The sequence below is a fragment of the Zonotrichia albicollis genome, chromosome Z, assembly GCF_047830755.1.
Source record: "Zonotrichia albicollis isolate bZonAlb1 chromosome Z, bZonAlb1.hap1, whole genome shotgun sequence".
Taxonomy (NCBI): domain Eukaryota; kingdom Metazoa; phylum Chordata; class Aves; order Passeriformes; family Passerellidae; genus Zonotrichia; species Zonotrichia albicollis.
The window spans coordinates 24,819,105-24,842,885 of record NC_133860.1 but is presented as its reverse complement, the minus strand read 5'-3'; the positions used below and the strand labels follow the sequence as shown (position 1 = coordinate 24,842,885).

Below are 23,781 nucleotides of genomic sequence, written 5' to 3'. Positions count from 1 at the left end.
TCTCACTTTTTAATGCTTTTTTTTAGCAAAACAACATGAATTTTCTCTGAGTTTAAAAGCCAAACCAAACAAGATATGAAGAAGTTAACAAATAAATGGCATGAACAGGAAAAGACACACTGAGTAAACAGGAGGAACAAGTTGCTTTAGACACTGCATTTTCACTGATTTACTTATGCTTGTGATAGAGGCTTATTTTCTTCACTCACTACCTTTAAAATGGAGAAAAATGGATCAAATTTTTCTCTTCTCTGTTTAGAAGTTTCTTTTGAACTAAAGTGAACATGTATGAGTTTTCAATAAAAAAAATCTGCTGCAAAGTCTCCAAATCTCTAAGTCCTCTCCCTGAACATAGCTATGATTCAATTTCAAAAATTGCTTGTGTTTAATTCCAGTTGCTATATAGAATACTTTTGTGATTGTTCTTAAAAAGGACATGTTCTTTTTTATCTTCATCGGATGTTTTGTGCCTACTGGGGCCTCAATGTCTCAGAGGTTTCAGAGATTGTCTGCCATTGAGAAGCAAATACTGGAACATTTCTGTAACAATAATTTTTCCTAAGGCAGGATGATGTTGTCAAGCACATCCTGCCAAATTTCTTGCTACTCACCAGCCTTATGTGACTATTATGACTAATTTAATGTGTAAGTTCTGTATTTCTGCTTTCTGTATTTTGATACATATAACTTCTAATATATGCCACATTTGCTTTTCACATATTGTAAAGGTGAGTTCTATATTTTGTTTCTGTGTCATATACCATGTTCCTCTCTAAATCATGTGTCAAAATACAGGAAATATTTAACTATATTACAGTTTAGTAGAGTGGGCAATATTTAAGACCGTCTTACAGCCCTCTGTTGTGGGATCTCAGCACCTCAGGACTGAGGTGCCGAGTCACCGAAACTACCCTTGGGGGGCTCAGGAGTCCTGGAATGTTGCCAGAAGTGTCTGGTGGCTGGACTTTGATCCTACACAGGAGACGACACCTGTATGAGGATAGGAGGATTTCACCGGGGTGAATGGTGAAGGGATTAGTTAATTAGAGAGTGAAACACAGGGTTTAGGATTTCTGTACAGGGGGGTTTAGAGAAGTAAGATGGAGGAATTGGGGCATGTCCTGTCCTTCTTCTTCTTCTTCTTCTCCTCCATCTTCTGTGGTGATGGTGGCACTTTAGGATTGGTTATTACTAAAAGTGCACTGGTTAATAAGGGTAAAAGGTATTGGGGAAAAATGATAAATATTATATACGTAACTTTGAGTATAAAGATAGGAGACCACCCCAGCGAGAGGGGAGTGTGCTTATGGCTGGCTGCTGAGCAGACCTCTGTCGGGCCGAGAGAAAATCTTTTAGATAAACAATTAATAAACACCGAGACCGAGAAAAGATTTGAAGCCTCTTCTCGTCCTTGAAGCGCGGGCTGCCCCAAGGCCACCCCGGGCCTTTCCAGGCTATCCAAACAGCCGGGAATCGGACACTCTGTGACTTCACTGAAACAACTTCTACTAGCATCTACAGTAAGATTCCTATGATTCACAGCTTGCATCATATTTCTGCAATGTCCTCCAGGTTCTGTACAGGCAACAGTGAGAACAGTATAAGAAAATCAGCTTTTAAGGATTCAGATTCCCTTCAGTCGAAAAATCACACACTTGGGATTGATATTTGAATAGGCGAGAATAGGAAAAGACAAAAATTTTTTATACCTGCCCACATCTTACATAACACTCATTTCAAGAGAATTCTGAACCTGTGTGCAGGGTCCTGGAAGTAAATTGTAAATCATAGAATGACCTGAGCTGGAATTTGGAAATTTGCCAGTTGACCAGGACATTTCCAGAAGCCCAAGATCATCCAAACATGAAAAGGAAAGGCCTCATGATAACATCAGCCAGATCTTTGGGACAATATTATTTCTGCCTATTGCTATTTTGCTATTAAAACATCTAAAAAACACTTTTTACTGTCCCCCACAGTTCTGGTCTTCTTCAGCTGCAACAGACTTTCAGACACACAAATATTCTCCCTACAGTGGTGACCAGTATCTCTGTATGCCCTTCATATCACATGAGCTTTCCTCCATTGGCCATACACTTTCTTGTTTTTACCTTAGTTCCAGAAGAAGTTGCCTGCTTAGTCAAGCCAGCCTTTTGCCTCCCCTACTTGACTTCTAACATTTTGGAATTGCCCATTCCTGTGCTCTTGGGAAACGGTGCTTAAAAAGTGACACGCATTGATGTACCCCAGTATCCTCTAAAGCATTTTCTCAGGGACTTCTCTAATTAGTTTCCTGAGCAGTCTGCTCTCCTCTTGTCCAGGGCTGACATTTTGCCGGCACTTTTCCTCCTGTTGTCAGAGATTTCAGACTTGATTCCTTTATGGTTACTGTAGCTAAGATAGCCACCAGTCACTACTTCACTCATTAGAATCTCTCTTTTAAAAATAAACAAACCAAGAAGGGCACCTGTCATAGTTGCCTCCTTTAGTAACTGTACCATGAAGTACAGACTCATACAATGCTTAGGATTAGAAGAGATATTTAAGATCATGTCATTCCAATCCCCCTGCCCGTGGGCAGGGACACCTTCCCCTTCACCAGGTGGCTCAAAAATCCATCCAGCCTGGCCTTGAACTCTTCTATGATATGAACTTTCTATGATACATCCACAGCTTCTTTGGGCAGCCTGTGGCAGTGCCTCACCATCCTCAAAGTAAAGACTTTCTTCCTAATGTCTAATCTAAACCAATTATCTTTCAGTTTAAAGCTATCTTATCACTACACGCCCATACAAGAAGTCCCTCTACCAGTGCTCTAGTTGGCCCTCACTAGAAGGCTGCTATAAGGACTCTCTGGAGTCTTCTCTTCTCTAGGATGAACAATGCCAATTATCTAAGCTTTTTCTCAGAGGGAAGATGCTCTATCCTATAACCATCCTCATGACCCTTCTCTGGACTCATTTTAACAGGTCTGTGTCCTTCCAGTTAAGTTAAAACACAAGTATTTTAGGGGTGTTTTGGACCTTCTTGTACCACCTGTGTGTTATTCCCTGTCCAGGTTCAGAGCAACTTCTGGGAAGAATCCCCCAAAGGAGCTCCAGTGGGAAAAGCAGATCCAATCGGCCCCTCCCCCCAACTGGTCCGGGAGGGAAAAAAATACCTCCTTGGAGAAAGGTGGAAAAAACTGCTTATTAAACAATAAAACCAAAACAATATCAAAACAATGAGACCCCTTGCCACTCTAAAAGAGATGACAAACTAAGAAAAACCCCGGGTTCAAGCAGCAGCTCACTCAGTCTCTGATCAGTCCCTCAGGTGCTGGAATTGTCACAGGCCAGGCCCAGCCCAGTGGGCCACAGCTGCAGCTGCTGGTGCTCCCCTGGGTGTTCAGTCCAGAGCAGTTTCAAGAGGTCCAAAGAAAAAGGGAAAAAAACGGTGCAGGGAGCTTCCTTGTGTCAGCTAGCTAAAACCTAACTAAAAAGCAAAAGAAGAGCTCTGTCCCGCTGTCTGTCCACAGACAACACAGTCCAGGAGCAGGAATGTGGAGGAGTGAGTGCAGTGTCTGAAAACAAACTGCACGCTTCTTCTCTTCCCCTTTCACTCTCTGGAGCACTCTTAAAGTTACAAAACTTACTATTATTCAACATAAACAGAATGAGACGATTGGGGATAAAAGCATCATATAGTCAACCCAGGACATTCCACCCCTTATCCCCATATCGTCTGCTTACTGCTAACACTAATATAAATTCTAACTCTACAAGTACATACATGATACATCCATTATACAACTATACACAGACAATGGTAATAACATTCAGCAAACAGTGATATTTATACAGGTTTTATCTAACAATCAGATCTCCCTGAGGTACACATCGTGTTCTTCCATCTTTTTGCATTATCCACCATGTGCAATCTGGTCCCTGAGCAAAAACAACCCCACGAATGGGTTTGTCTGTATTCGAGGCAGGATTAATCCAAACTGTCCTCCCTAATAAACCTCTGACATGTAGCACTGGGACTTTGTCTCCATCTACTCTCTGCAAAGGCTCAGATTGGGCAGGGCCCGCTCGGTCAGTAGAGCCTTGGGTGTTAACTAACCAGGTGGCTTTTGCCAGATGCTGCTCCCAGTTTTTGAAAGATCCCCCACCTAATGCTTTCAATGTGGTTTTTAACAGTCTGTTGTACCTCTCCACTTTGCCTGCAGCTGGTGCATGGTAGGGGATATGGTACACCCACTCAATGCCATGTTCCCTAGCCCAGGTGTTGATAAGGCTGTTCTTGAAATGAGTCCCATTGTCTGACTCAATCCTCTCAGGGGTGCCATGTCTCCACAGAACTTGCTTTTCAAGGCCCAGGATGGTGTTCCAGGCTGTAGCATGAGACACAGGGTAGGTTTCCAACCATCCAGTGGTGGCCTCCACCATGGTCAGCACATAGTGCTTGCCCTGGTGTGTCTGGGGCAGTGTGATGTAGTCAATCTGCCAGGCCTCCCCATACTTGTACTTGGGACCACCGCCCACCATACCACAGGGGCTTCACTCGCTTGGCCTGCTTGATGGCAGCACACGTCTCACAGTCATGGATAACCTGAGAAATACTGTCCATGGTTAAATCCACCCCTGAGTCTCGTGCCCACTTATAGGTGGCATCCCTGCCCTGATGGCCTGAGCCCATCGAGCTAGGAATAACTGTCCCTTATGTTCCCAATCTAGGTCTATTTTGGACACCTCTATCTTTGCAGCCTGGTCTACCTGCTCATTGTTTTGGTGCTCCTCATTAGCTCTACTCTTGGTACATGGGCATCTACATGGCGGACCTTCACAGGCAGTTTCCCTATCCTGGTAGCAATGTCTTTCCACTCATCAGTAGCCCAAATTGGTTTTCTTCTACGTTGCCAGTTAGCCTCTTTCCACCTCTCCAGCCATCCCCACAGAGCATTGGCTACCATCCATGAATCAGTATAAAGGTAGAGCTTTGGCCACTTCTCTCTCTCAGCAATGTCTAGGGCCAGTTGAACAGCTTTGAGTTCAGCAAGTTGGCTTGATCCACCTTCTCCTTCAGTGGCTTCTGCCACCTGTCGTGTGGGGCTCCAAACAGCTGCTTTCCACTTCCGGTTCATTCCCACAATGCGGCACGAACCATCAGTAAAGAGAGCGTATCGTGTATCTTCTGCTGGCAGTTGGTTGTATGGTGGAGCTTCTTCAGCCCTTGTCACTTCTTGTTCCCCTTCATCAGAGAGACCAAAGTTTTCACCTTCCAGCCAGTTTGTAATTATTTCCAGAATCCCAGGGTGATTCAGTTTTCCAACACGCTGCTGTGGGCGTGCTGTGTGATAACAGCAATCCATTTGCTCCATGTAGCACTGGTGGCAAGGTGCGTAGAGGGAACTTTTGCTTTGAACATCCACCTCAGCACCGGTAGTTGGGGTGCCAGGAGGAGTTGTGCTTCAGTACCTATTACCTCCGAGGCAGCCTGGACTCCTTCATAGGCAGCCAAGATTTCTTTCTCTGTTGGAGTATAGTTGGCTTCAGACCCTCTGTAGCTTCGACTCCAAAATCCCAGTGGTCGGCCTCGAGTCTCCCCAGGCACCTTCTGCCAAAGGTTCCAGGACAAGCCATGGTTCCCGGCTGCAGAGTAGAGCACATTCTTCACCTCTGGCCCTGTCCTGACTGGGCCAAGGGCTACTGCATGAGCAATCTCCTGCTTGATCTGTGCAAAGGCTTGTTGCTGCTCTGGGCCCCAGTGGAAAGTGTTCTTCTTACGGGTGACCAGGTAGAGAGGGCTCACGATCTGACTGTATTCGGGAATATGCATCCTCCAAAAACCTATGGCGCCTAGGAAAGCTTGTGTCTCCTTCTTATTGGTGGATAGAGAGATTGCTGTGATCTTGTTGATGACATCGGTGGGAATCTGATGCCGTCCGTCTTGCCACTTCACTCCCAGAAACTGGATCTCTTGAACAGGTCCCTTGACTTTCCTCTTCTTGATGGCGAAGCCAGCTTTTAGAAGAATCTGGATTATTTTCTCCCCTTTCTTGAACACCTCTGCTGCTGTCTTCCCCCACAAAATGATGTCCTCAATATATTGTAGGTGTTCTGGAGCCTCACCCTTTTCCAGTGCAGCCTGGATCAGTCCATGGCAGATGGTGGGGCTGTGCTTCCACCCCTGGGGCAGTCGGCTTCAGGTGTACTGCACGCCTCTCCAGGTGAAAGCAAACTGAGGCCTGCATTCTGCTGCCAGAGGAATGGAGAAAAATGTATTGGCAATGTCTATAGTGGCGTACCACCTTGCTGCCTTGGACTCAAGCTCGTACTGGAGTTCCAGCATGTCTGGCACAGCAGCGCTCAGGGGTGGGGTCACTTCATTCAATGCACAATAGTCCACTGTCAATCTCCATTTTCCTTCCGATTTACGCACAGGCCAAATGGGGCTGTTGAAGGGTGAGTGGGTCTTGCTGACCACCCCTTGGCTCTCCAGCTCACGGATCATTTTGTGGATGGGGATCACAGCATCTCGATTCATTCGGTACTGTCGGCAGTGCACTGTTGAGGTGGCAATTGGCACTCGTTGCTCTTCCACGTTCAGGAGACTTACTGAAGATGGGCTTTCTGACAGTCCAGGCAAGCTGTTCAACTGCTTGACACCCTCTGTCTCTACAGCAGCTATCCCAAATGCCCATCTGAGTCCCTTTGGGTCTTTGAAACACCCACTTCGAAGGTAGTCTATGCCTAAAATGCATGGGGCCTCTGGGCCAGTCACAGTAGAGTGTTTCTTCCACTCATTTCCAGTCAGGCTCACCTCAGCTTTCACCCAAGTAAAATCCTGTGATCCCCCTGTCACACCAGCAATAGAAATAGACTCTGTCCCCACATGTCTCGATGGGATTAATGTACATTGTGCACCAGTGTCAACCAAAGCTTTGTATTCTTGTGGTTCAGATGTGCCAGGCCAACGAATCCACACAGTCCAAAAAACACGGTTTTCCCCAGCCTCTACCTGGCTAGAGGCAGGGCCCCTCTAAGCCTGGTTATCCTTCTTTCCCTGGGCATATGCCTTGGAATCAAAAGGGGATCAAAAATATTATCATTATCATCATATGTGAAAGTTCAGTTACTGGCCACTGGAGCTGCTTCCCTTTTGGAACTTCCTCTCTGAGTCTTCAGCTCACACACCCGTTGTGCCAGAGCAGCCGTAGGTTTTCTATGCCATCTCCCCATGTCTTCTCCACAATCACACAGGTAGAACCACAGCTCAGCTCGTGGGATGTACCTTCTCTCGCCATCTGGGGAACGTCTGCATTGGGTACCAGAACTTCTGATCTGTACTGCCGAGATTTGGAGAAAGCTCTCTTTGATCTCCTCCCTCAGTTTCTTGTGACCCTCCTCTATCTTGTCCTCTAATTTTCGCAGACGTGTTTCCACCGCTGCGATTCTGGCATGTGTTGGGCCATTCACAGTGTCTGCATATGTTCAGAGCTTCTTTGCCATATCCAGCACAGTCTCCTCACCATCATCCCGCTTCATCATTGCTAAAGCAGAAGCATATTCTTGTGGCCCAAGTCATACAAGTTTTCTCCACATCACAGATGTGCATGGTACCAAGTCTGGATTTACTGTGTTTCCATCATCTGAGAAGACAATCTCAGTCACTGCCATTTCCCTCAAGCATTGAATCCCTTGTTCTATGGTTTTCCACTGAGTTTGCTGCATATAGAGATCGTCTGCTCACAGGTATCTTTCTGCTACACTTCTCAGGACCTGTTCCCAGAGGCTATGAGAGTTGGCCCCACTCATCATTCCTTGGTCTATGGCAGGATCCTGTGACAGGGATCCCAAATGCCTGGCTTCAGTGCCGTCCAGAATTGTAGCCTCGCCTGCAGCATTCCAGAGATGGACCAGCCAACTAATTATGATTCATCAGGTCATCGGGGGTAATCCTTCCGTAAGCCACGAAGGTCCTTCAGGGAATAAGACTCAGTATTTGCGTCTGATCTTGCACCTGCTGCTTTGACTCCTGATTTTATGTCAGGAGGCATCAAGGTTCCTTCACCATCATCATCATCATCATCCACTGGTTGATCAGTTTTCTCCGTGTGTTTCCCGCTTCTAGTACTGGTAGCAGCAGCCATGGGTTTAGATGCTGGCTTACGCTCACTGTCTGGTCTGGCTTCTGGCTTCGAGCCTGGACTGTTGGCTACAGCTTGAGTGACTGGGATAGCTGATTTATCTCCCTGCCCCCCTGCCTTTGTCTGCTGCCCTACACTATCTAACAAAGTGCGATAAGCATAGGCCAGGGCCCAGCTTATTGCAATTAGCCTTTTCTCCTTAGAATCATCATGACACTTCTCTTTTAGGTATTTCCCCACTTCTGCTGCATTCTGAATTTCTTCCCGTGGAAAATCCCAGTCTACAGGATCAGAAAATTCCTTCAGGGTTTGGCCTATATTTTCCCACTCTCCACACCACTCAGGATTTTTTGCGCCTGCCTCTGCTTCTAGGTCAGGGGTCTCACCAGCTCCTCTGAATATCTCAGCTCTCATTGTAGAGAAGCTGCAGACCATATAGAGGAAGGTTACCAGAATAAATACCAGAAAGATGGTCTCTTTAGCATTCAGTGGAAACTGAACATTCTCAAAAAGTGACATAACTGATCCAAAGGAGAAGAGGGAAAGGGAAGGCTGGAAAGTCTCATTCTTGGCTCCTCCTCTAGCAGACTGAGTGTAATTACTAATAAATTCCCAAAATGTACTACTGGAATTCGGATGCAGGGTAGGATGAAGAAACCATAAACCATACATATCGTAAACAGACGCCAGTATCTTTGTGAACGCTTTGTGAATCATTATCACCAAGGCCAGCACAACAGCTATTCCAATCCGTACCCCTCTACCGTAAAAATTACTTGTTAAGGACAATAATCCTAGTGACCAGAAAAGTACTGAAACCTCAAAAAGCCCAGAGCCACACGGAGGCTTTCACAACCAGAGACATCAAGGGTCCAAGCAGCATGGCTACTAACTGCTTTAACAACAACAAACACACAATTAATAGGGCTTTTTTCCACCTTTTCCAGCCGCGCGTTGGGCACCAATTCATGTATTTGTCCAGGTTCAGAGCAACTTTGGGGAAGAATCCCCCAAAGGAGCCCCAGTGGGAAAAGCAGATCCAATCGGCCCCTCCCCCCAACTGGTCCGGGAGGGAAAAAAATACCTCCTTGGAGAAAGGTGGAAAAAACTGCTTATTAAACAATAAAACCAAAACAATATCAAAACAATGAGACCCCTTGCCACTCTAAAAGAGATGACAAACTAAGAAAAACCCCGGGTTCAAGCAGCAGCTCACTCAGTCTCTGATCAGTCCCTCAGGTGCTGGAATTGTCACAGGCCAGGCCCAGCCCAGTGGGCCACAGCTGCAGCTGCTGGTGCTCACCTGGGTGTTCAGTCCAGAGCAGTTTCAAGAGAAAAAGGGGAAAAAATGGTGCAGGGAGCTTCCTTGTGTCAGCTAGCTAAAACCTAACTAAAAAGCAAAAGAAGAGCTCTGTCCCGCTGTCTGTCCACAGACAACACAGTCCAGGAGCAGGAATGTGGAGGAGTGAGTGCAGTGTCTGAAAACAAACTGCACGCTTCTTCTCTCCCCCCCTTCACTCTCTGGAACACTCTTAAAGGTACAAAACTTATTATTCAACATAAACAGAATGAGATTATTGGGGATAAAAGCATTATGTAGTCAACCCAGGACATTCCAATACTAATAATATGGCAATAATTCCTATACTAATAATGTGGTTAATATCTGGCAAGATAGACTGTCCCATATGATCAAGGGTGGCTGAATTAGGTGTCTCTTAGTTCCTTAGAATATAATTTATCCGTGCTGTCAACCTGTCTCAGTGGTCCATAGCATACTCCCATGAGGAATTCTGCACTACTTGCTTGTCCCTTAATACTTATCCAGAGGCTCTCAACTGGACCATTGCCAAATGTGATTTCCACACATTCTAGCCCCTCCATTATACACAATGTCACCCTGCCACCATGACCTTCACTGCCTATTCTGCCCTGCCTATCCCTCATGAACAGCCTATAACCACCCCACAACAGACTTCTGTCAGAGGACTCATTCCACCAGGGATAGCACTGAGGTATCTCAGGGACTCATGCTGCATGTGTTGGTCAAGTGCATCTCATTGCAGCCAATGCTCCATGGAGAAGACTGAAGGATCTCACTAACACATTGTCCCTCAAACTTACATGTCCCTCCCCATTACTTATGAGTGGCAAGTCTGCTCTTTTTCCGTTCTCCATTCCAGAGTAGTTTAAAGTTCTGTTGATAAGTCCTTCTAACTCCTGTGAAAAACCCCTTTTTCCCCTCTGAGAAAGGTGCATCTCATCAGGTGTCAGCCAACCTGGCATTGTATAGATCATCCTATGATCAAAAAAGCCCCAAATTCTGTCAGTGACACCAGCCTTGGAGTAGCATGTTAATCTATTGACTCTGCTCATTCCTTTCAATATTCTTTGCTGTTTTTGAAAGGCACAAAGAAAACACTACCTATGATCCTGATCCTTCAGCCAATCATCCCAAAGCCCTAAAATCCCTTTTCATTTCCCAAAAAGCCATGGAAACACTTGAAGTGCAGTAAGTTAATAAACAGCAGGGGTATGGTGAAGGTGATACTGGATTCTCATTTCAGGCAAGAAAAGCTACAGCTCTATCTGGAGTAGTAACACAGAGTAATGGATTAATATTAACTAGAGTGGAGTTGTTAGAGATAATTTCACATGACTTCAAGTCTGCTTCTGAAAAGTCATTCAATACTGCCCTCCTTTCCACATACATCAATGCAATGAGCTTGTTCTAGGAAATTTCTGCAAATTTAGCACTTGAAGAAAAAGTTGATCAATTTGATTTGCTGAAACTGAGTACAAACCACCACTTCCATTTCTTTTTACCTGCTCTTCCTCTCCTTTAACCCACAAAACTGTCAATTCAGAGATTAATCCCAGCTCCAGACAGCTCTAGAAATGTCAAGCTCAATGGCATCTCAGCCATTCAGGGGCTCAGCTCATGTTTCAGCCTTGTAATAGGCTGAGTTTTGATAGAGTTAATCATGCTAGACATACTTTTCATAAGAAATTAGTGTGCCATTCTCACCTTCACTCTTTCCTCCCCCTCTCTCCCCCCAAATTGCAGCAGTCTGAATTGGAAAGAAGACCAAATAAAGAACAAATGTGAAACATTAGCATGAAATGGGGTTATATACCTCATTTATGTCCATGAGGAATTAATGTACATGCTGAGAGATGATTATTTAAACATTGACATTAGCAGTTATTGCAGTGTAGGGGTTTTCTTCTTCCAGTAGATGCCTCACTCTTCTGGTGCAAGAAGCATAGCTGACTTTGGGGGGAAGTGTAATGTTTCTGCCCCCTATCCAAACAAAAGCACTTTGGAACATTTTAAATAGGAATGAAAATAATTTGAAGTAATAGAGAGTTGATAGTATATCAGAAAAGAGAGCTGATATACTATAGGCCATAGTACTTTGACAAAGTCCATAGTACCCAAACAGCTATAGCTGCACTATATCCTCCAAATTCAAGCATTTTCTTATGTTAGGCAACCTGTACAGAAACTGAGAAAAGTACTGAGACAGCTACAGCTGGTCCGTAGCTGGACAAGGTAAATCTAGCCATAACACAAATCCAATTCAGCTAGACTGGTTCATTCCAGAAAACAGATAAACAAGTCCCCGGATAGGTTGGATTTAAACCTATACAGGGACCCTCAGCCAACCCTGCTCAAGCCTAGATGCAGAAGCACCACTGGCCAGAGATCTGGGTGGAGAGACACCCCAATCAATTAGCTGTTTAAACCCTGGAGTTTCAAACCCCCTATATAAGGAATCTTCCATAACAAACCATCGCTGTTGTGGCATGGATCTCTAAGAGTTTGTGTTGTCCTTGTCTCCAACCAATGACTTCCTGTAACAAGAATGTTCTACACCTTCACCATCAGTCTTGGCCAAAAGTGTATCTGTTTCTTCTGTGGAAGTATGGTTTACTTTTTTACAGGAAATGATGAGGATTTTTTTGTTGTCTTGAGGAAAAGTTTATATTCTTCCTCTTGTTTACTCTCTCAGAAAGTCTTGTTTACTCTCTCAGAAAGTTTTATAGAGGAAGTAAATGCACATAAGCAAAAACCATTACAAAACTGTGTGTCCTGCAGAGACCTGAGCTCTCACTTATTCTCAACTCATCTCCTGAAAAAAAACCCAACAAAAATTATTAGTTAGATGTGTTGATAAGAACTGTTTAAAGCCAGCACCTTAGCATGAGTGAGGATGTAATTGCAATCAAATGACATAGTTTTATAATTTCCTAGCAGAGGATGATTATTCCACATACACTGTACAGCAACTGAATATGGCCACTGATGTTCCAGAAGATGCTGCTGATACACATAAGGTTCTTGGCACTGTCTCATGAGCATTATACAATGCAAATCAGAAACAAGAGGCTACATTGAAAAAAAAAATCCAGTGAACATTAATTAACATACACATCCTTCTTTTTAGCTACCACTAGCATTGTAGCAGTAAATAAGATGCTAAAAATAATTGCCTAACACAAAAATCTACGTAACATTGACTTACTATGAAATAATTTTGACCTTTAACAAGTGGGTGTACTATGATGTGTTTTTAAGTAAGTGAATCCCATGAATCAAAATAGGAGAAAATATATCCTGTCAGAAAAGCCTAGTTTATACTATAATTAACCTCCATGCTACTCTCTCTATTGACTGTTCAGAAACTAGGAAACTGCTGAGTTTCTACCTGGATCCTAGAAAAACCTTGTGAATTTCTTTATGAAATAGAACTACAGGAGAGAGTGTGGATCAATATGTCATCATCAAGACAGACATATAGGGAATCAAATAGTATTTCTTTAATTAACCAGAAGAAAGTAATAGTAGATTATAAAGCAGAAGTCAGAGAAGAGGAAAGATAGGCTTCTGAAAATTAAATTTAGAATGGCTTCTTTAATTTAGCTTAAAGTGTTGGTAACACTGCAAGGGGAATAATATAGCTATGATTCTATATAGCAATATGTTATTTTTAGGTCATTCTAGCTGTGAATAAAGCAAGAACCTCTGGGGAAATTTTTGTTTTGTAGTGCTGGCCTCCTGCTAAAATATTTTTGTTCAGCTGTGGCGGCACGGGCTTTCTGCTTCTTCTGTAATAGTTCATCTTATTTTCTCAGAAAATGGTTTGTTTAAATATGGATATGGGAATAGGTATGGTGCTACATCATCCCAGGGAAAGAGAAAGTAGCTGGAGCCTTAGCCAAATAGTGTCCTATAATATTCTCTAAATATTCTAAGTCATAAAAAGATAACAATCAGTCTTATTTCTGATGTTAGAACACATTATTTGTAATGAAAACACATTTCTACCTATAATGCATCATGTCCAACTATATTCTCCTTGAATATTTTTCAGAAGTAGTAGTTGATGATCTAATCTATTCCTAGCTGTAAATAGTTAAATGCACTTCAATTTTTTGAAGAACTCAGTACTTTCCTATTATTATTTTTATTGTTAATATTACTATTGTGATTACTATTATTATGATTATTAAAATGAGGGGGTAACTGTACGGTTAATTTAGCAGTTTCATAGTTTTAATTTCAAGGGATGGCTGAATCAGTTTGGACAGGATGGAATACAAGGCTAGAAAATGAAGATGCTAGATTTGCCTGGCATGGAACTCAATAGGCAAATAACAAATCTCAGAAAAATAGCAAAACAGCAAGTTAGACGCCCTGGGACAAAGCTACTATTGTGAGATTTAAAAGATTCAAGAAATATGGATCCTACCAGTAGTGCTAGAAGCTGCATTACCTTTAGAAAGCCATTTGACCTCTCATTTCTGTAATTTTCTGTCTTTTCTGCATAAGATTTTGTTCCTCTTTTTCTGTTTAAAGTAATAGATTTCTAACAGTCTATGAAATACTAAATACTAAATACTAAAACCTTTGAATTTTCTAGATATCTATCAGTTAGATCTCTAACATATCATGAACTGCAATCAAAAGAAAAAGAAAGCTTAAAGATTACTTAATAGGCTAAAAAAGAGTAAAGATGTCAAATAATGTTTGTACTCTCTGTACAAAGAAAATCCTCTTCCTTTTCTCTGTTGTAATGGCAAAAACTTCCTCTGCCCCAAACAGCTTGGATGGGTAATGTAAAACAAAAAAACCTCAGCAATATATGATTGCACTATTGGCTAGGCGCATGGGCATAATTAGGGAGGATAGTTACATACATTTTTTGACCAAAAAGGAAGCTTTTGATGTCAATTTAGGAAGCCTGCAGATAGATATTTACAAAGTGTTTTAACAAAGCATATCTTTTTTGAGACAGTGAAATCTACTATTGCCATATTTTGTTCACCTCCTAGCTAGTTTTAGATTTTATGCCACACCTACACATAGGAATACAATTCAGTCTCTGAATGTATATTTTGCTTGCTACACTCATCTGCACTCATAGTTGAAGGCTGTTAAGAAAAGCCTTCAACCCTGGCATGACTGAGACAACTATATTGCTTTTTTTTTAGATTTTAGCTTTTCTTTTGGTACAGTTTATTCACATAACACACACACACACACACACAGATACACAATGAGATGCAGAGCACCAGAAACTTCTCCATGGAAAATCTTGTCCACCTGATTTTCTATGTCCAACAGAAGAAATAACAGTTATTCTGGAAGATTCTCAACATGCCAACATCATCCTATCCAGCATCTAAACCATATAAAACTAGCTTTCATACATCCAATGCACTTTAAAAAAATTAGTTTTAGAATGCTTTCTTATTTTAGGCAATTTATTTTGTAATAGATTGAGGGAAAAGGGAAAGAAAGAGATAAGAATATGTGTGATCTTCCTAGAACATTTTTCTTCTCTTCTGGAAGCAGTTCTGCAAGTCCAAACCCCAGGGTATGATCCAGTTTTCCCCTATCCCCCATGACTAGGCAGGCTCACCACCCTGGCCACATCTTCCAGGAGTATCAGTGACACCTTTTCCTCAGCCTCCACCAGGGGTCACACAGCTCTGCACTGCACTACAGTATTACACATTTATGTGCATGGAGTGGAGAAAAACAAAACAGCACCAACTTCATAACCTTGAGAATAAATTCATGACATGCCTACCAGCTGACAAAGAATTCTACATTTCATCTCTGTTCTGTTAGCACTCCTACCTACTTCCCATTCCGTTTATCAAAACTTTATTTTCATTCTCTGTTTCATGTCCTTTACTTCTCTCCCCTTCTTCCCTTTTGAGCGACCTGTTCCTAACGCCATGTGGTTAAGCCTGATGCTTGGAAGAATGTACCAGTACGAATCTCTCTGACAGTTTCCAAAAAGGAAGAAAGATGCTTGATCATTCAGTGGGGAGATTTGTAACACTCTTGAGGGCAAGCTTTCTCATTTTGGCCACAAGCTCTGGCTTGGTTGCCATCATGGCCTGTGCCTCTCCAAGAGAAAAACTATTTGAACAATTAATTTGCTCTTCAATATCAACCTTCCCAGGGTAGTTTCAATGACAAGGTTAAATTTAGCTCACAATCAAAGAGATAAAGAGGGTCTGATGTGCACTTGATTTTCACAAGCGTGCCCTCAGTGTAACAGAGACACAATTGCCCAAGAAATTTTAGCAACAGAAGACACATCTCTAAATTATTATAGTCATATTCCCATGACAAAAGTCTCTTAGACAAGTAGGAAATAAAACTTAATTAAATTTTTACATAACTGGAAGTCCCATGTAGCAAATTATGTAATTTAATTACTAAACTGCTACCTAACCTCTCAAATGAACAAAAATCCTACATGAGAAGAACTACTAGGTATTTATATACTCCAAAGCAAATAACTTTGTGATTGTGTCATTAAATTTGAGAATACGTTGCCCTTTAAATTGCTGTTAACAGATTTTTTGTTAAGTTGCACTATAAATTTCCAAAGCATCAATAATCACATTACTATGCCAGTGTCAATTTTAATCTCATCCTCACGTTCTCTTCTGTCTTGCATCAACAGGAAGCCCATGGAACACACATCAGCAACAGAGAGAACAATGACATCACTGTTGCTCCTGCACTGCTGTCTCCTGGGCTGATAATTGCATATTATAATATCTGAGAAATAAAATCCATCACTGGCATAAGTAGCTATGGAAAATTTCTTTTTATTTGAGGCAGCATGCCTAACCACCTCTTTAAACAAGCTATGAGCACTCACAGAGGTAGAAACAGAATATAGCTTTTTTATCAGCTTCTGTTGGAAACTTGGCACATTGTAAATCAGGTAACCTTCTTCCCTCAGTTTTAACTGAGAAAGGAAAACCAGGATTTGTACAAGCACTGTAGTGGTACCAGTATTAGCATAGGGTTTCTTTGCAAATACTAAAACCTTTGAATTTTCTAAATATGTCTAAATATTTTTCAAAAATTTGTGAGGTATTTCAGCATGAAATGTGATGAAAAGTCAATTATTTTCTTAGGTTGTATTTTTGTTTTCTTAGTCTGCAGACACAAATAAGACACCTGCAAGAGAGTGTTTGTGATTCAGTTTATGAAGCTCACAGAGAGGTAACGTATTTCAAGTATAGGGGTCAGATACCTGTTCCATTAAGTTGTTTTATACAACATCAAATGTGTCTCACTGTTCTGCATTAATTTATGAAAGAAGAACACCATTCCGTGTTTGTGAGTATGACAGAGTACTGTATTTCCAGCAGAACTGTACTTCCAATGAAGATTTTTCACTAAGTGAAAATCACTACTGTTGATTGCACTATCAGCAAGCACTAATTTCAGCTAAACTCCATTTGCTGAAGTAGAGGCCAAATGTAACAGTAACCCTTCCACCTGGATCAAGAGCAGGAACCTACTATAACAAACATCAGAGGTAAACACAGGGTCTCTATTTCCTGGTAATTAAATTCAGACAGCTGGCTTTTAGAAACATGGAATGTGGTTTTCACTGTGTCCTAGCAGAGGTTAAAAATGTGTAAAAAGGCTGTCTTAAGTGCCTCATTTGCTATATCCTGTGACTGCAAAAAAGAGAAAAGTATATAACTACTAGTATATATAATATTAGGCTCCCATGCTGCAGTTCTACCCCAATATACAATACAGCAGTATTCTTCTATCCTCTGAGATGTTTGAAAATTAAAATTGAAATAAATGGAACACTTTTTAGTATTGCTCGTTGATATACTCTCAAGTGAAAAAGGTTAATTAATAATGAGTTAATTTGTACTACAGTCATGGTAATTTGTTGCTGCCTGAATAACTGCTAGTAAAGCCCAGGGTAAGGTAGCAAAAAGGGCCTTTGCATGGTATCCACAGATGTTTAATTCAGCTGTGAGGTGAGATGCTCTGAGTCCCCAGGCATACTTATGGGGAGATTCAAGGTTTCTCCTTCACAAGTGGCAGGAGCTGACCCTGGTCTCGGGACAGTACAAAGATAAGGGCCAATCGGGGATTAAGAAAGGAGTGGCTAGGGGACATAGGAATCCCTTCCCTTCCCGGAACCTTCCCTTAACTTTTCTTCTTTTCCTTCCTATTTCCTTCTTTTCCTTCTTTTCTTTAACTGAGGGATCATGAGAAAAGTGTCTGTGTCAAAACCACGTGCTATAGGTAGCCATATTCTGCATTAAACAACTTTCCAAGTGACTTCCTACCTGGATAAAATCACAATAGCATCATTTGAGCAGATAGAAACTTCAGACATACCATACTTTGATCAGAAGACAGATACTACCAAAGTGTTTTACTGAACCTCTACTTCACTATCAACTTCTGAATGTAAGAAAAATAGCATAGTAGCAGTATTCATCCACATGCATTTTTCCCGCCCACTACTTGCTCCCATAAGATCCAAAAGGCCTGCCTAAGCACAAATATTTGTTCTACTGATCAACTTGCACCATTCTAATTTAGTAGGACCGTAGTCTCAGTCTCTGCTTAATACAATTAGGTAAGAATGAAGAATGGAAATCCACTGTTTTCCTACTCCAAATTCTTAGGAGACAATCTAAGGATGGAATGCAAGTTCTAATTCAATTCAACATTTTTGCAAGTCTTTTGTTATTACCACAGACATCTGATTTTTTTTTTCTCACAACAAACAAGCAAACAAATAAAAGATAAGTACAGGAAAAATCCCAACCCTTCAGAGATACCTATGTAGATATCCCAGAGACAAAAGGGCAAGAGTAAGATTATTTAAAAACACAGAAAAAGCCATAACAGAAATACAGACAATTTCCCAAGGACAGTTGAGGTATCACATTCAAATTAATGACAACTGGATTACCTGCATTGAGGCACCAGTGATCACTTGTATGGAGATTCAAAGGATAGCAGCACACAAATAGAAGACAGAGATACAACAATAAACATTTTCTGTTCTGAAACAACTAGAAACCATTTTCAGTGGTATGCAAAATATGGCATCACTTTAGGTAAGATGCTGTTATGAATAATTTGTCTTCAATGACAAATTAACTGACATTAATTATTGTTTTATTAATTAAGCACTGTCCTACCAGAGGTAGAGATGAACATCCTTTACACATGGGAAAGGCATCAAATAAACATCAGTGACCCAAAAGTGACCCAAACCTCATCTGCAGTCTGCAGAGACCATTTACTGCACGAGAGTTGAAGTTTTGCTAAGGATGCAAGCTTGCATAACTGGATTTATTGCACTTTTCCATTCACCTCATTCACCTGGAAAAAATTAATCCTTCAATATAAAGGTATTTGTTTTGTGTATTTTTGCTTTATATGAAGGTATGTAAAGTACTTTAACGACAACTGTGTTACATACCTTTATAATACATATCTCTTCCACTGTGACTCTTTTGTTACATTGAAATTTATCTTGGTGCTAGAAAAAAACCTAGGAAATAGCGATGAGTAAAACTGCAGCCTGAAGGAGATCATGGGCTGATTTCAATTATCAAAGGAGCTGTTCAAAGGCTTTCATCCTTTTTGCTGCCAGCATGCTGCTCCATTTGCAAAGTAAAATCTCCATGCAGCTCTCGAGTGTATGACACAGTCTGTACTTTCACATATGCAAGAGAATAAAGAGAAAGTTTGTATCTTTTTTTTTTCCTAAAAACAAAACAAAACAAAATCCAAAAAAACATGGTAAAAGGAAATTAAGTATCTGTGGCAAAAATAGAGTAAATTGTGCTCAAAGCTAAGAGCTCAGAGCCTGGAATCAATTTACCTGTCTAAAATACTTCATCAAGATATATGATACTGACCTTTATAATTTAATATTTACTATTGTTGCTTGCCAGGAACAACATCATTTTGTTATGGAAGTATAAGTAAGAAGACTGTATGACTCAAAAGGGTTTTGCACAAATTGAAAGAACATTTTCTCACAGATCTATAAATGGCAGGTAGTGATGGTTCAGTAGCATGGCTCAAGCATGGATAATGAAAAATTTCAAGATAAGTTTGCCACAATGCAAAAGCTTAGGATATTAAGTATATTCCTGTATACAAGAAAGCCAGAATATTTTACCATGAAATTACAACCACAGACCAATTTTATCTTTTTATGTAATTTTTATGTCAAAGGTCTAAAATTAATTGTTTTAGCACGTACCTAATCTTGAAAATTCAAGTCCTTGCTGAATTTGTACCTAATGCAGATGAAAAGACTGGCATGCTAAAGAAAACCCCACAGTTTCATTCCCCATGCAAAGCTATTATAAAAGTAGATATCCAGTCATGCAAGATGAGAAATAGCTTTTCAATTCAGTGAAGTCAGTCTTACAGGAAATCTAGTACTTTACAGAATATGAGGCTTGCGTTTTTTATTTTTCAGTGCTTCACACTAGGAGGTAACAGCATAAGCCACAGAATAAAGTTAAAGAGTTATTTTGTTTTTCTACATTAGAAATTTTCAAATTCAAAGAACAGGACACTGTAAGCCAAGTCTCAGATTTCATAAAGAGACAAAAATTAAGCATCACATTTTATTGTATTCATTTTTATTGCCTTTGTGAAGTGATATGAAAACAGCTCTCGGACTAATGAAAGCAGTATGAGCAGATTGAAGAAAATTCAGTAGAATGATATAGAGAGCCATTAAACATGAAGTCTAAGGTAGACTGTCTTATGTTAACCATAAATAAAACTAGTAGATTTGATAGGTTCTATTCAAGTTAACAACTTTGATACAAAGGTAGTCATAAAAAGCTGAAATTTTAATTAATTAAAATTAAGAAAATAATAAATTAAGAAAAATTTAAAATTTTTCTAATTTTGAAGAAAAAGCTTTTAAAATTCAGAAAGAAAACTTTAAAGCCTCTTAGTAGGCCTCAAAGCTAGTCTCTTTCGCAGTCTCTTTTCAAAGAGTTAATAATATATCTTTTCAACGCTTTTCTCTTTTTCTTTTTTTCCCCCCAAATTCTTTGATTCCCTTTACTACTACCTGTAAGCAAAATATTCCACACTTAGAAAAAGGACTGAATTCATAGGCCCCTAGCTCTGTCATAAAAGAAAACCTTCTAATTCATGGAACATTCCCATGCTAAGCTAATGACTATTTTGAGCTCTTTCAAATTCTTGTCCATGCTTTCCTTTGCAAAGATTACTTTGAGAATATATTAATCTACACCAACTAAAGAATTCACGTAAGAGCAGCTAGCATGGGAAACACTTCTAGAACAGAATGTAGCCCCTCGTTAGAGACTGCAAAGCTGCACCCTTCATTAATGCCATATAGAGCTTAAGGTGGGGGCAAGCCTTTGGGTTGCTCTTGCCTCAGCAACAGGTGTTTATTGATTTGTTATTTCACAAAGCACCATGTGCTTTGTTCAGGGCAAGTCCTCGAATCCTTAGATCAGGCCTTTGCACCTACAATGTTCATTTTCATGAGCCAGATCAATAATGTAAGGGAAGTCTTTAAGGGAAGCCCTAGAATCCTTAGACTAGGCCTTTGCAGCTACAGTGTTCATTTTCATGAGCCAGTCTATAATGTAAGGCACAAACTTTGATGACAGCTTGATGTGACAAAGAACTCTACCAAAAAATGGTGGTGTGACTCTACAAATCAGTTGAAACCAGTAAGTCACCATTTCTGTTCAAAGAGCTTAATATTTCTTGTCATCAAATACTGAAAGCATCTTTGGGAGACATTAATCACTAATTGCTTGCTATGTCCTATAGACCCACAGAAGCAGATTTCCACCTTCTGAAGAAAAAGAACCAATTAAGACCAAGCCAGAACTCTACTGATGCACTTTAACTTTAAAAATATTAATAAACTTTCAAAGAATTAATTTGTGTTGCATTTTCCATTTTATATGAATGAGGCAAATGCTCCTTCTTCATAACAGATCCACCCTTTTTAGAAATACTGAAACATCCATCACAAATCCAATTACCCAGATTTGTTGTCATAACAAAGTTGGCAGATCTACTCAGAAAAAAAAGCCGTTCTTTTAGTCTGAGGGTGTCAGATATAATAAAAAAAATAATATTTTTTTATATTTTTAAGGAGCATTAGGACAGTCCTGATTGATAAATGAATACTTCATCACAATGCCCCTGAAAAACAGTACAGATTTGGGCCCTAATTCTTCCATTTTACCTATGCAGATAAGCCTCTCAAAGGTCTCCTGCACAAACCTGCTCAGCAAGGGATATTGAATAGGGCTCCCAGGCAGCAACTATGTGTGGTTGAGATACAGCTCATTGTAACACATGCCCAAGCTTCAGCTCGCTATGTTATGTTACGAATTTCACTGAAAACACGGTTTCATTAAAGCACACTGAAGCTCTCGACAAGCTTACAACCACAATCGGCACCCTCGCCTTGGATCCTTTGTTATCAGGATCTGCCTTGTGCCATGCCCAGCACCCATCCCTCGGAGGATACCATGCCGTGGCTCCCCGCTGTCCCGAGCTGGTGTTGCCACCCGCCCCTACACCCCGCAGAGAAGCCTGGAGAGCCTTCCCCTCAATTCGCTGACCACCGCTTGCAACCCCGCAACCACACTAAGGCACTAAGTGGCCTTCATCCGCCGGGATGCCTTAGTGCCTTCCTCTCCCGGCACTAAGGGCCTTCATCCGCCGGGACTGAGCGCACACCAGCCCGTTCCTGCCCGAGGGCAGTCAGAAGGGCACGGGGCGCTTTTTTTCCCTCCCTGCGGGCTCTCAAGGACCCCTCCAAGTGGACACCGAACCCGTTTCGTGCGGACTCCAGACCCTCCCCTGTGACCCCAGCCCCATTACTGAGAACACCGAACACCCTGAGGACTTCAGGCCTTCCCGTGCAAACCCCAGCGTCTCTCCTGTGACCACAGACCCACTGGGCCCCGCGCCCAGCCCGACCCGGCGCGGATCAGGGCACAGCGGGCGCCTCCCAGCGGTCTAGCCCGGCGCAGCCCTTACCGGGCAGACGTGAGCGCCGCCGCATCCCCCGCGCCGGGGCGGGGCGGTCCCGGGGCGGGGCAGGAAGGGGGGGTCGCGGCGGCAGACCCCGGTGTCGGTGGCGCTGCTGGCAGCGGTTGGGAGTCAGCGGTGTGGCGCCTTCCTCCCGTGAGTTCCACCTGCGCCGCATTCGCTCGGGCACGAGGGCTGCGGGGAGGGGAGAAGCAAAGAGTACTTTGAGTTGCGGTGATTTTCCCGACCTCCGCGGCGGTGCCGGTGCCGCGCCTTGGCCGGACACTCGCCCGGCCGCGCTCGGCGCTGCCTCTGCGTGGGCACACATGCGGCGGCGGCGCCGCTCCCCTGCGCGCTGCAAGAGCCGCGGCGCCTCCCGCGGATGCCTCGGGGAGGGTTCCAGGACGCCCGGAGGCCGCTTCGCGTCGCCGGGGGCCGCGGCCTTGCGGATGCCAAGAGCTGCTGTTTCCTTGTTGGCTGCAGACTGCAGCGGCTGCCGCTCTGGGAGGCGGAGGTTGCCCCATCCGGTCCTCCCTGTCCCCTGCTGAGCACTGCCGCCGCCGCCTGAGAGGGTTGATGCGGCGGAGCCTCCGCTCTCCCCGCCGGGACTTCATGTCCTGTGCAAAGCCGAGGGACGGCGCGCTCCCCGCCGCCAAAGTTTCCCGCGACGCCCGGCGCAGCCAGCACGAGCCTCCTGCGGGCAGCGAACGGGGCCGTCCCGGGGCCGGTGCCTCCCGCCCGTCTTCAGGTCTGGCTTAAAGGGCCCGGCGGCATGCCGGTGGTAGGAACATGGCTGAATGCGGAGAGGCAGAGCCCCTCCGGACTTTGGCGCTGGCCGCTGGCACTGTCATTTCTTCACCTCTGGCTGTTCAACCGTGGCAGTCATGGAAGCATTCAAGTGCTGACGTTTTGTTAGTTTCGACTTCCAGCTGTTTAGAGTAGCGTATGGTTCCCAGTAGTCCATGGGAGTGGCCTTTTTGTTTGTATTTTTGTTCGGTGTTTTTTTTTTTTTTTTTTTTTTTTTGTAAGCCTTCACTCCTCATTCTGTTCCTTTAAAACTCATGTATTAATTTCAGGCATTACTATCAAAATATCAATCAATCGCTTTCTGTATCAATCTCTTATGCTTCGTACATATTTTTAAATGTGCCATATTACTGAGAACTGCTATGTGAAGGGGGGGTCCCAGAGCTCTTCAGCTATGGTAAAGCCATGAGCAGTTCTGCGGTTGACTTATGGATTGCAAACACAGAGGTGCTGTCATTGCCAGGTTGGTAGGTTT

The 23,781-nt window shown here is 42.5% G+C and overlaps 1 protein-coding gene across 5 annotated transcripts in view; it reads right to left on the bottom strand.

The window, feature by feature from the left end:
• Positions 1-23,510, bottom strand: part of LOC141726996 (uncharacterized) — a 67,107-nt gene extending 43,597 nt beyond the window's left edge. For 4 of the 5 annotated variants that reach the window (XR_012577970.1, XR_012577971.1, XR_012577969.1 and 1 more), the window contains exon 1: positions 22,509-23,507. Coding sequence is in view for 1 of the 5 variants with exons in the window: in XM_074532184.1 (XP_074388285.1) it covers positions 22,509-23,113 (605 nt within the window). In the remaining 4 variants the exon portion in view is untranslated. Of the gene's footprint in view, positions 1-22,508 lie in introns of all 5 variants that reach the window. The other variant, XM_074532184.1, reaches the window with a different exon arrangement.
• Positions 23,511-23,781: the final 271 nt, after the last annotated feature.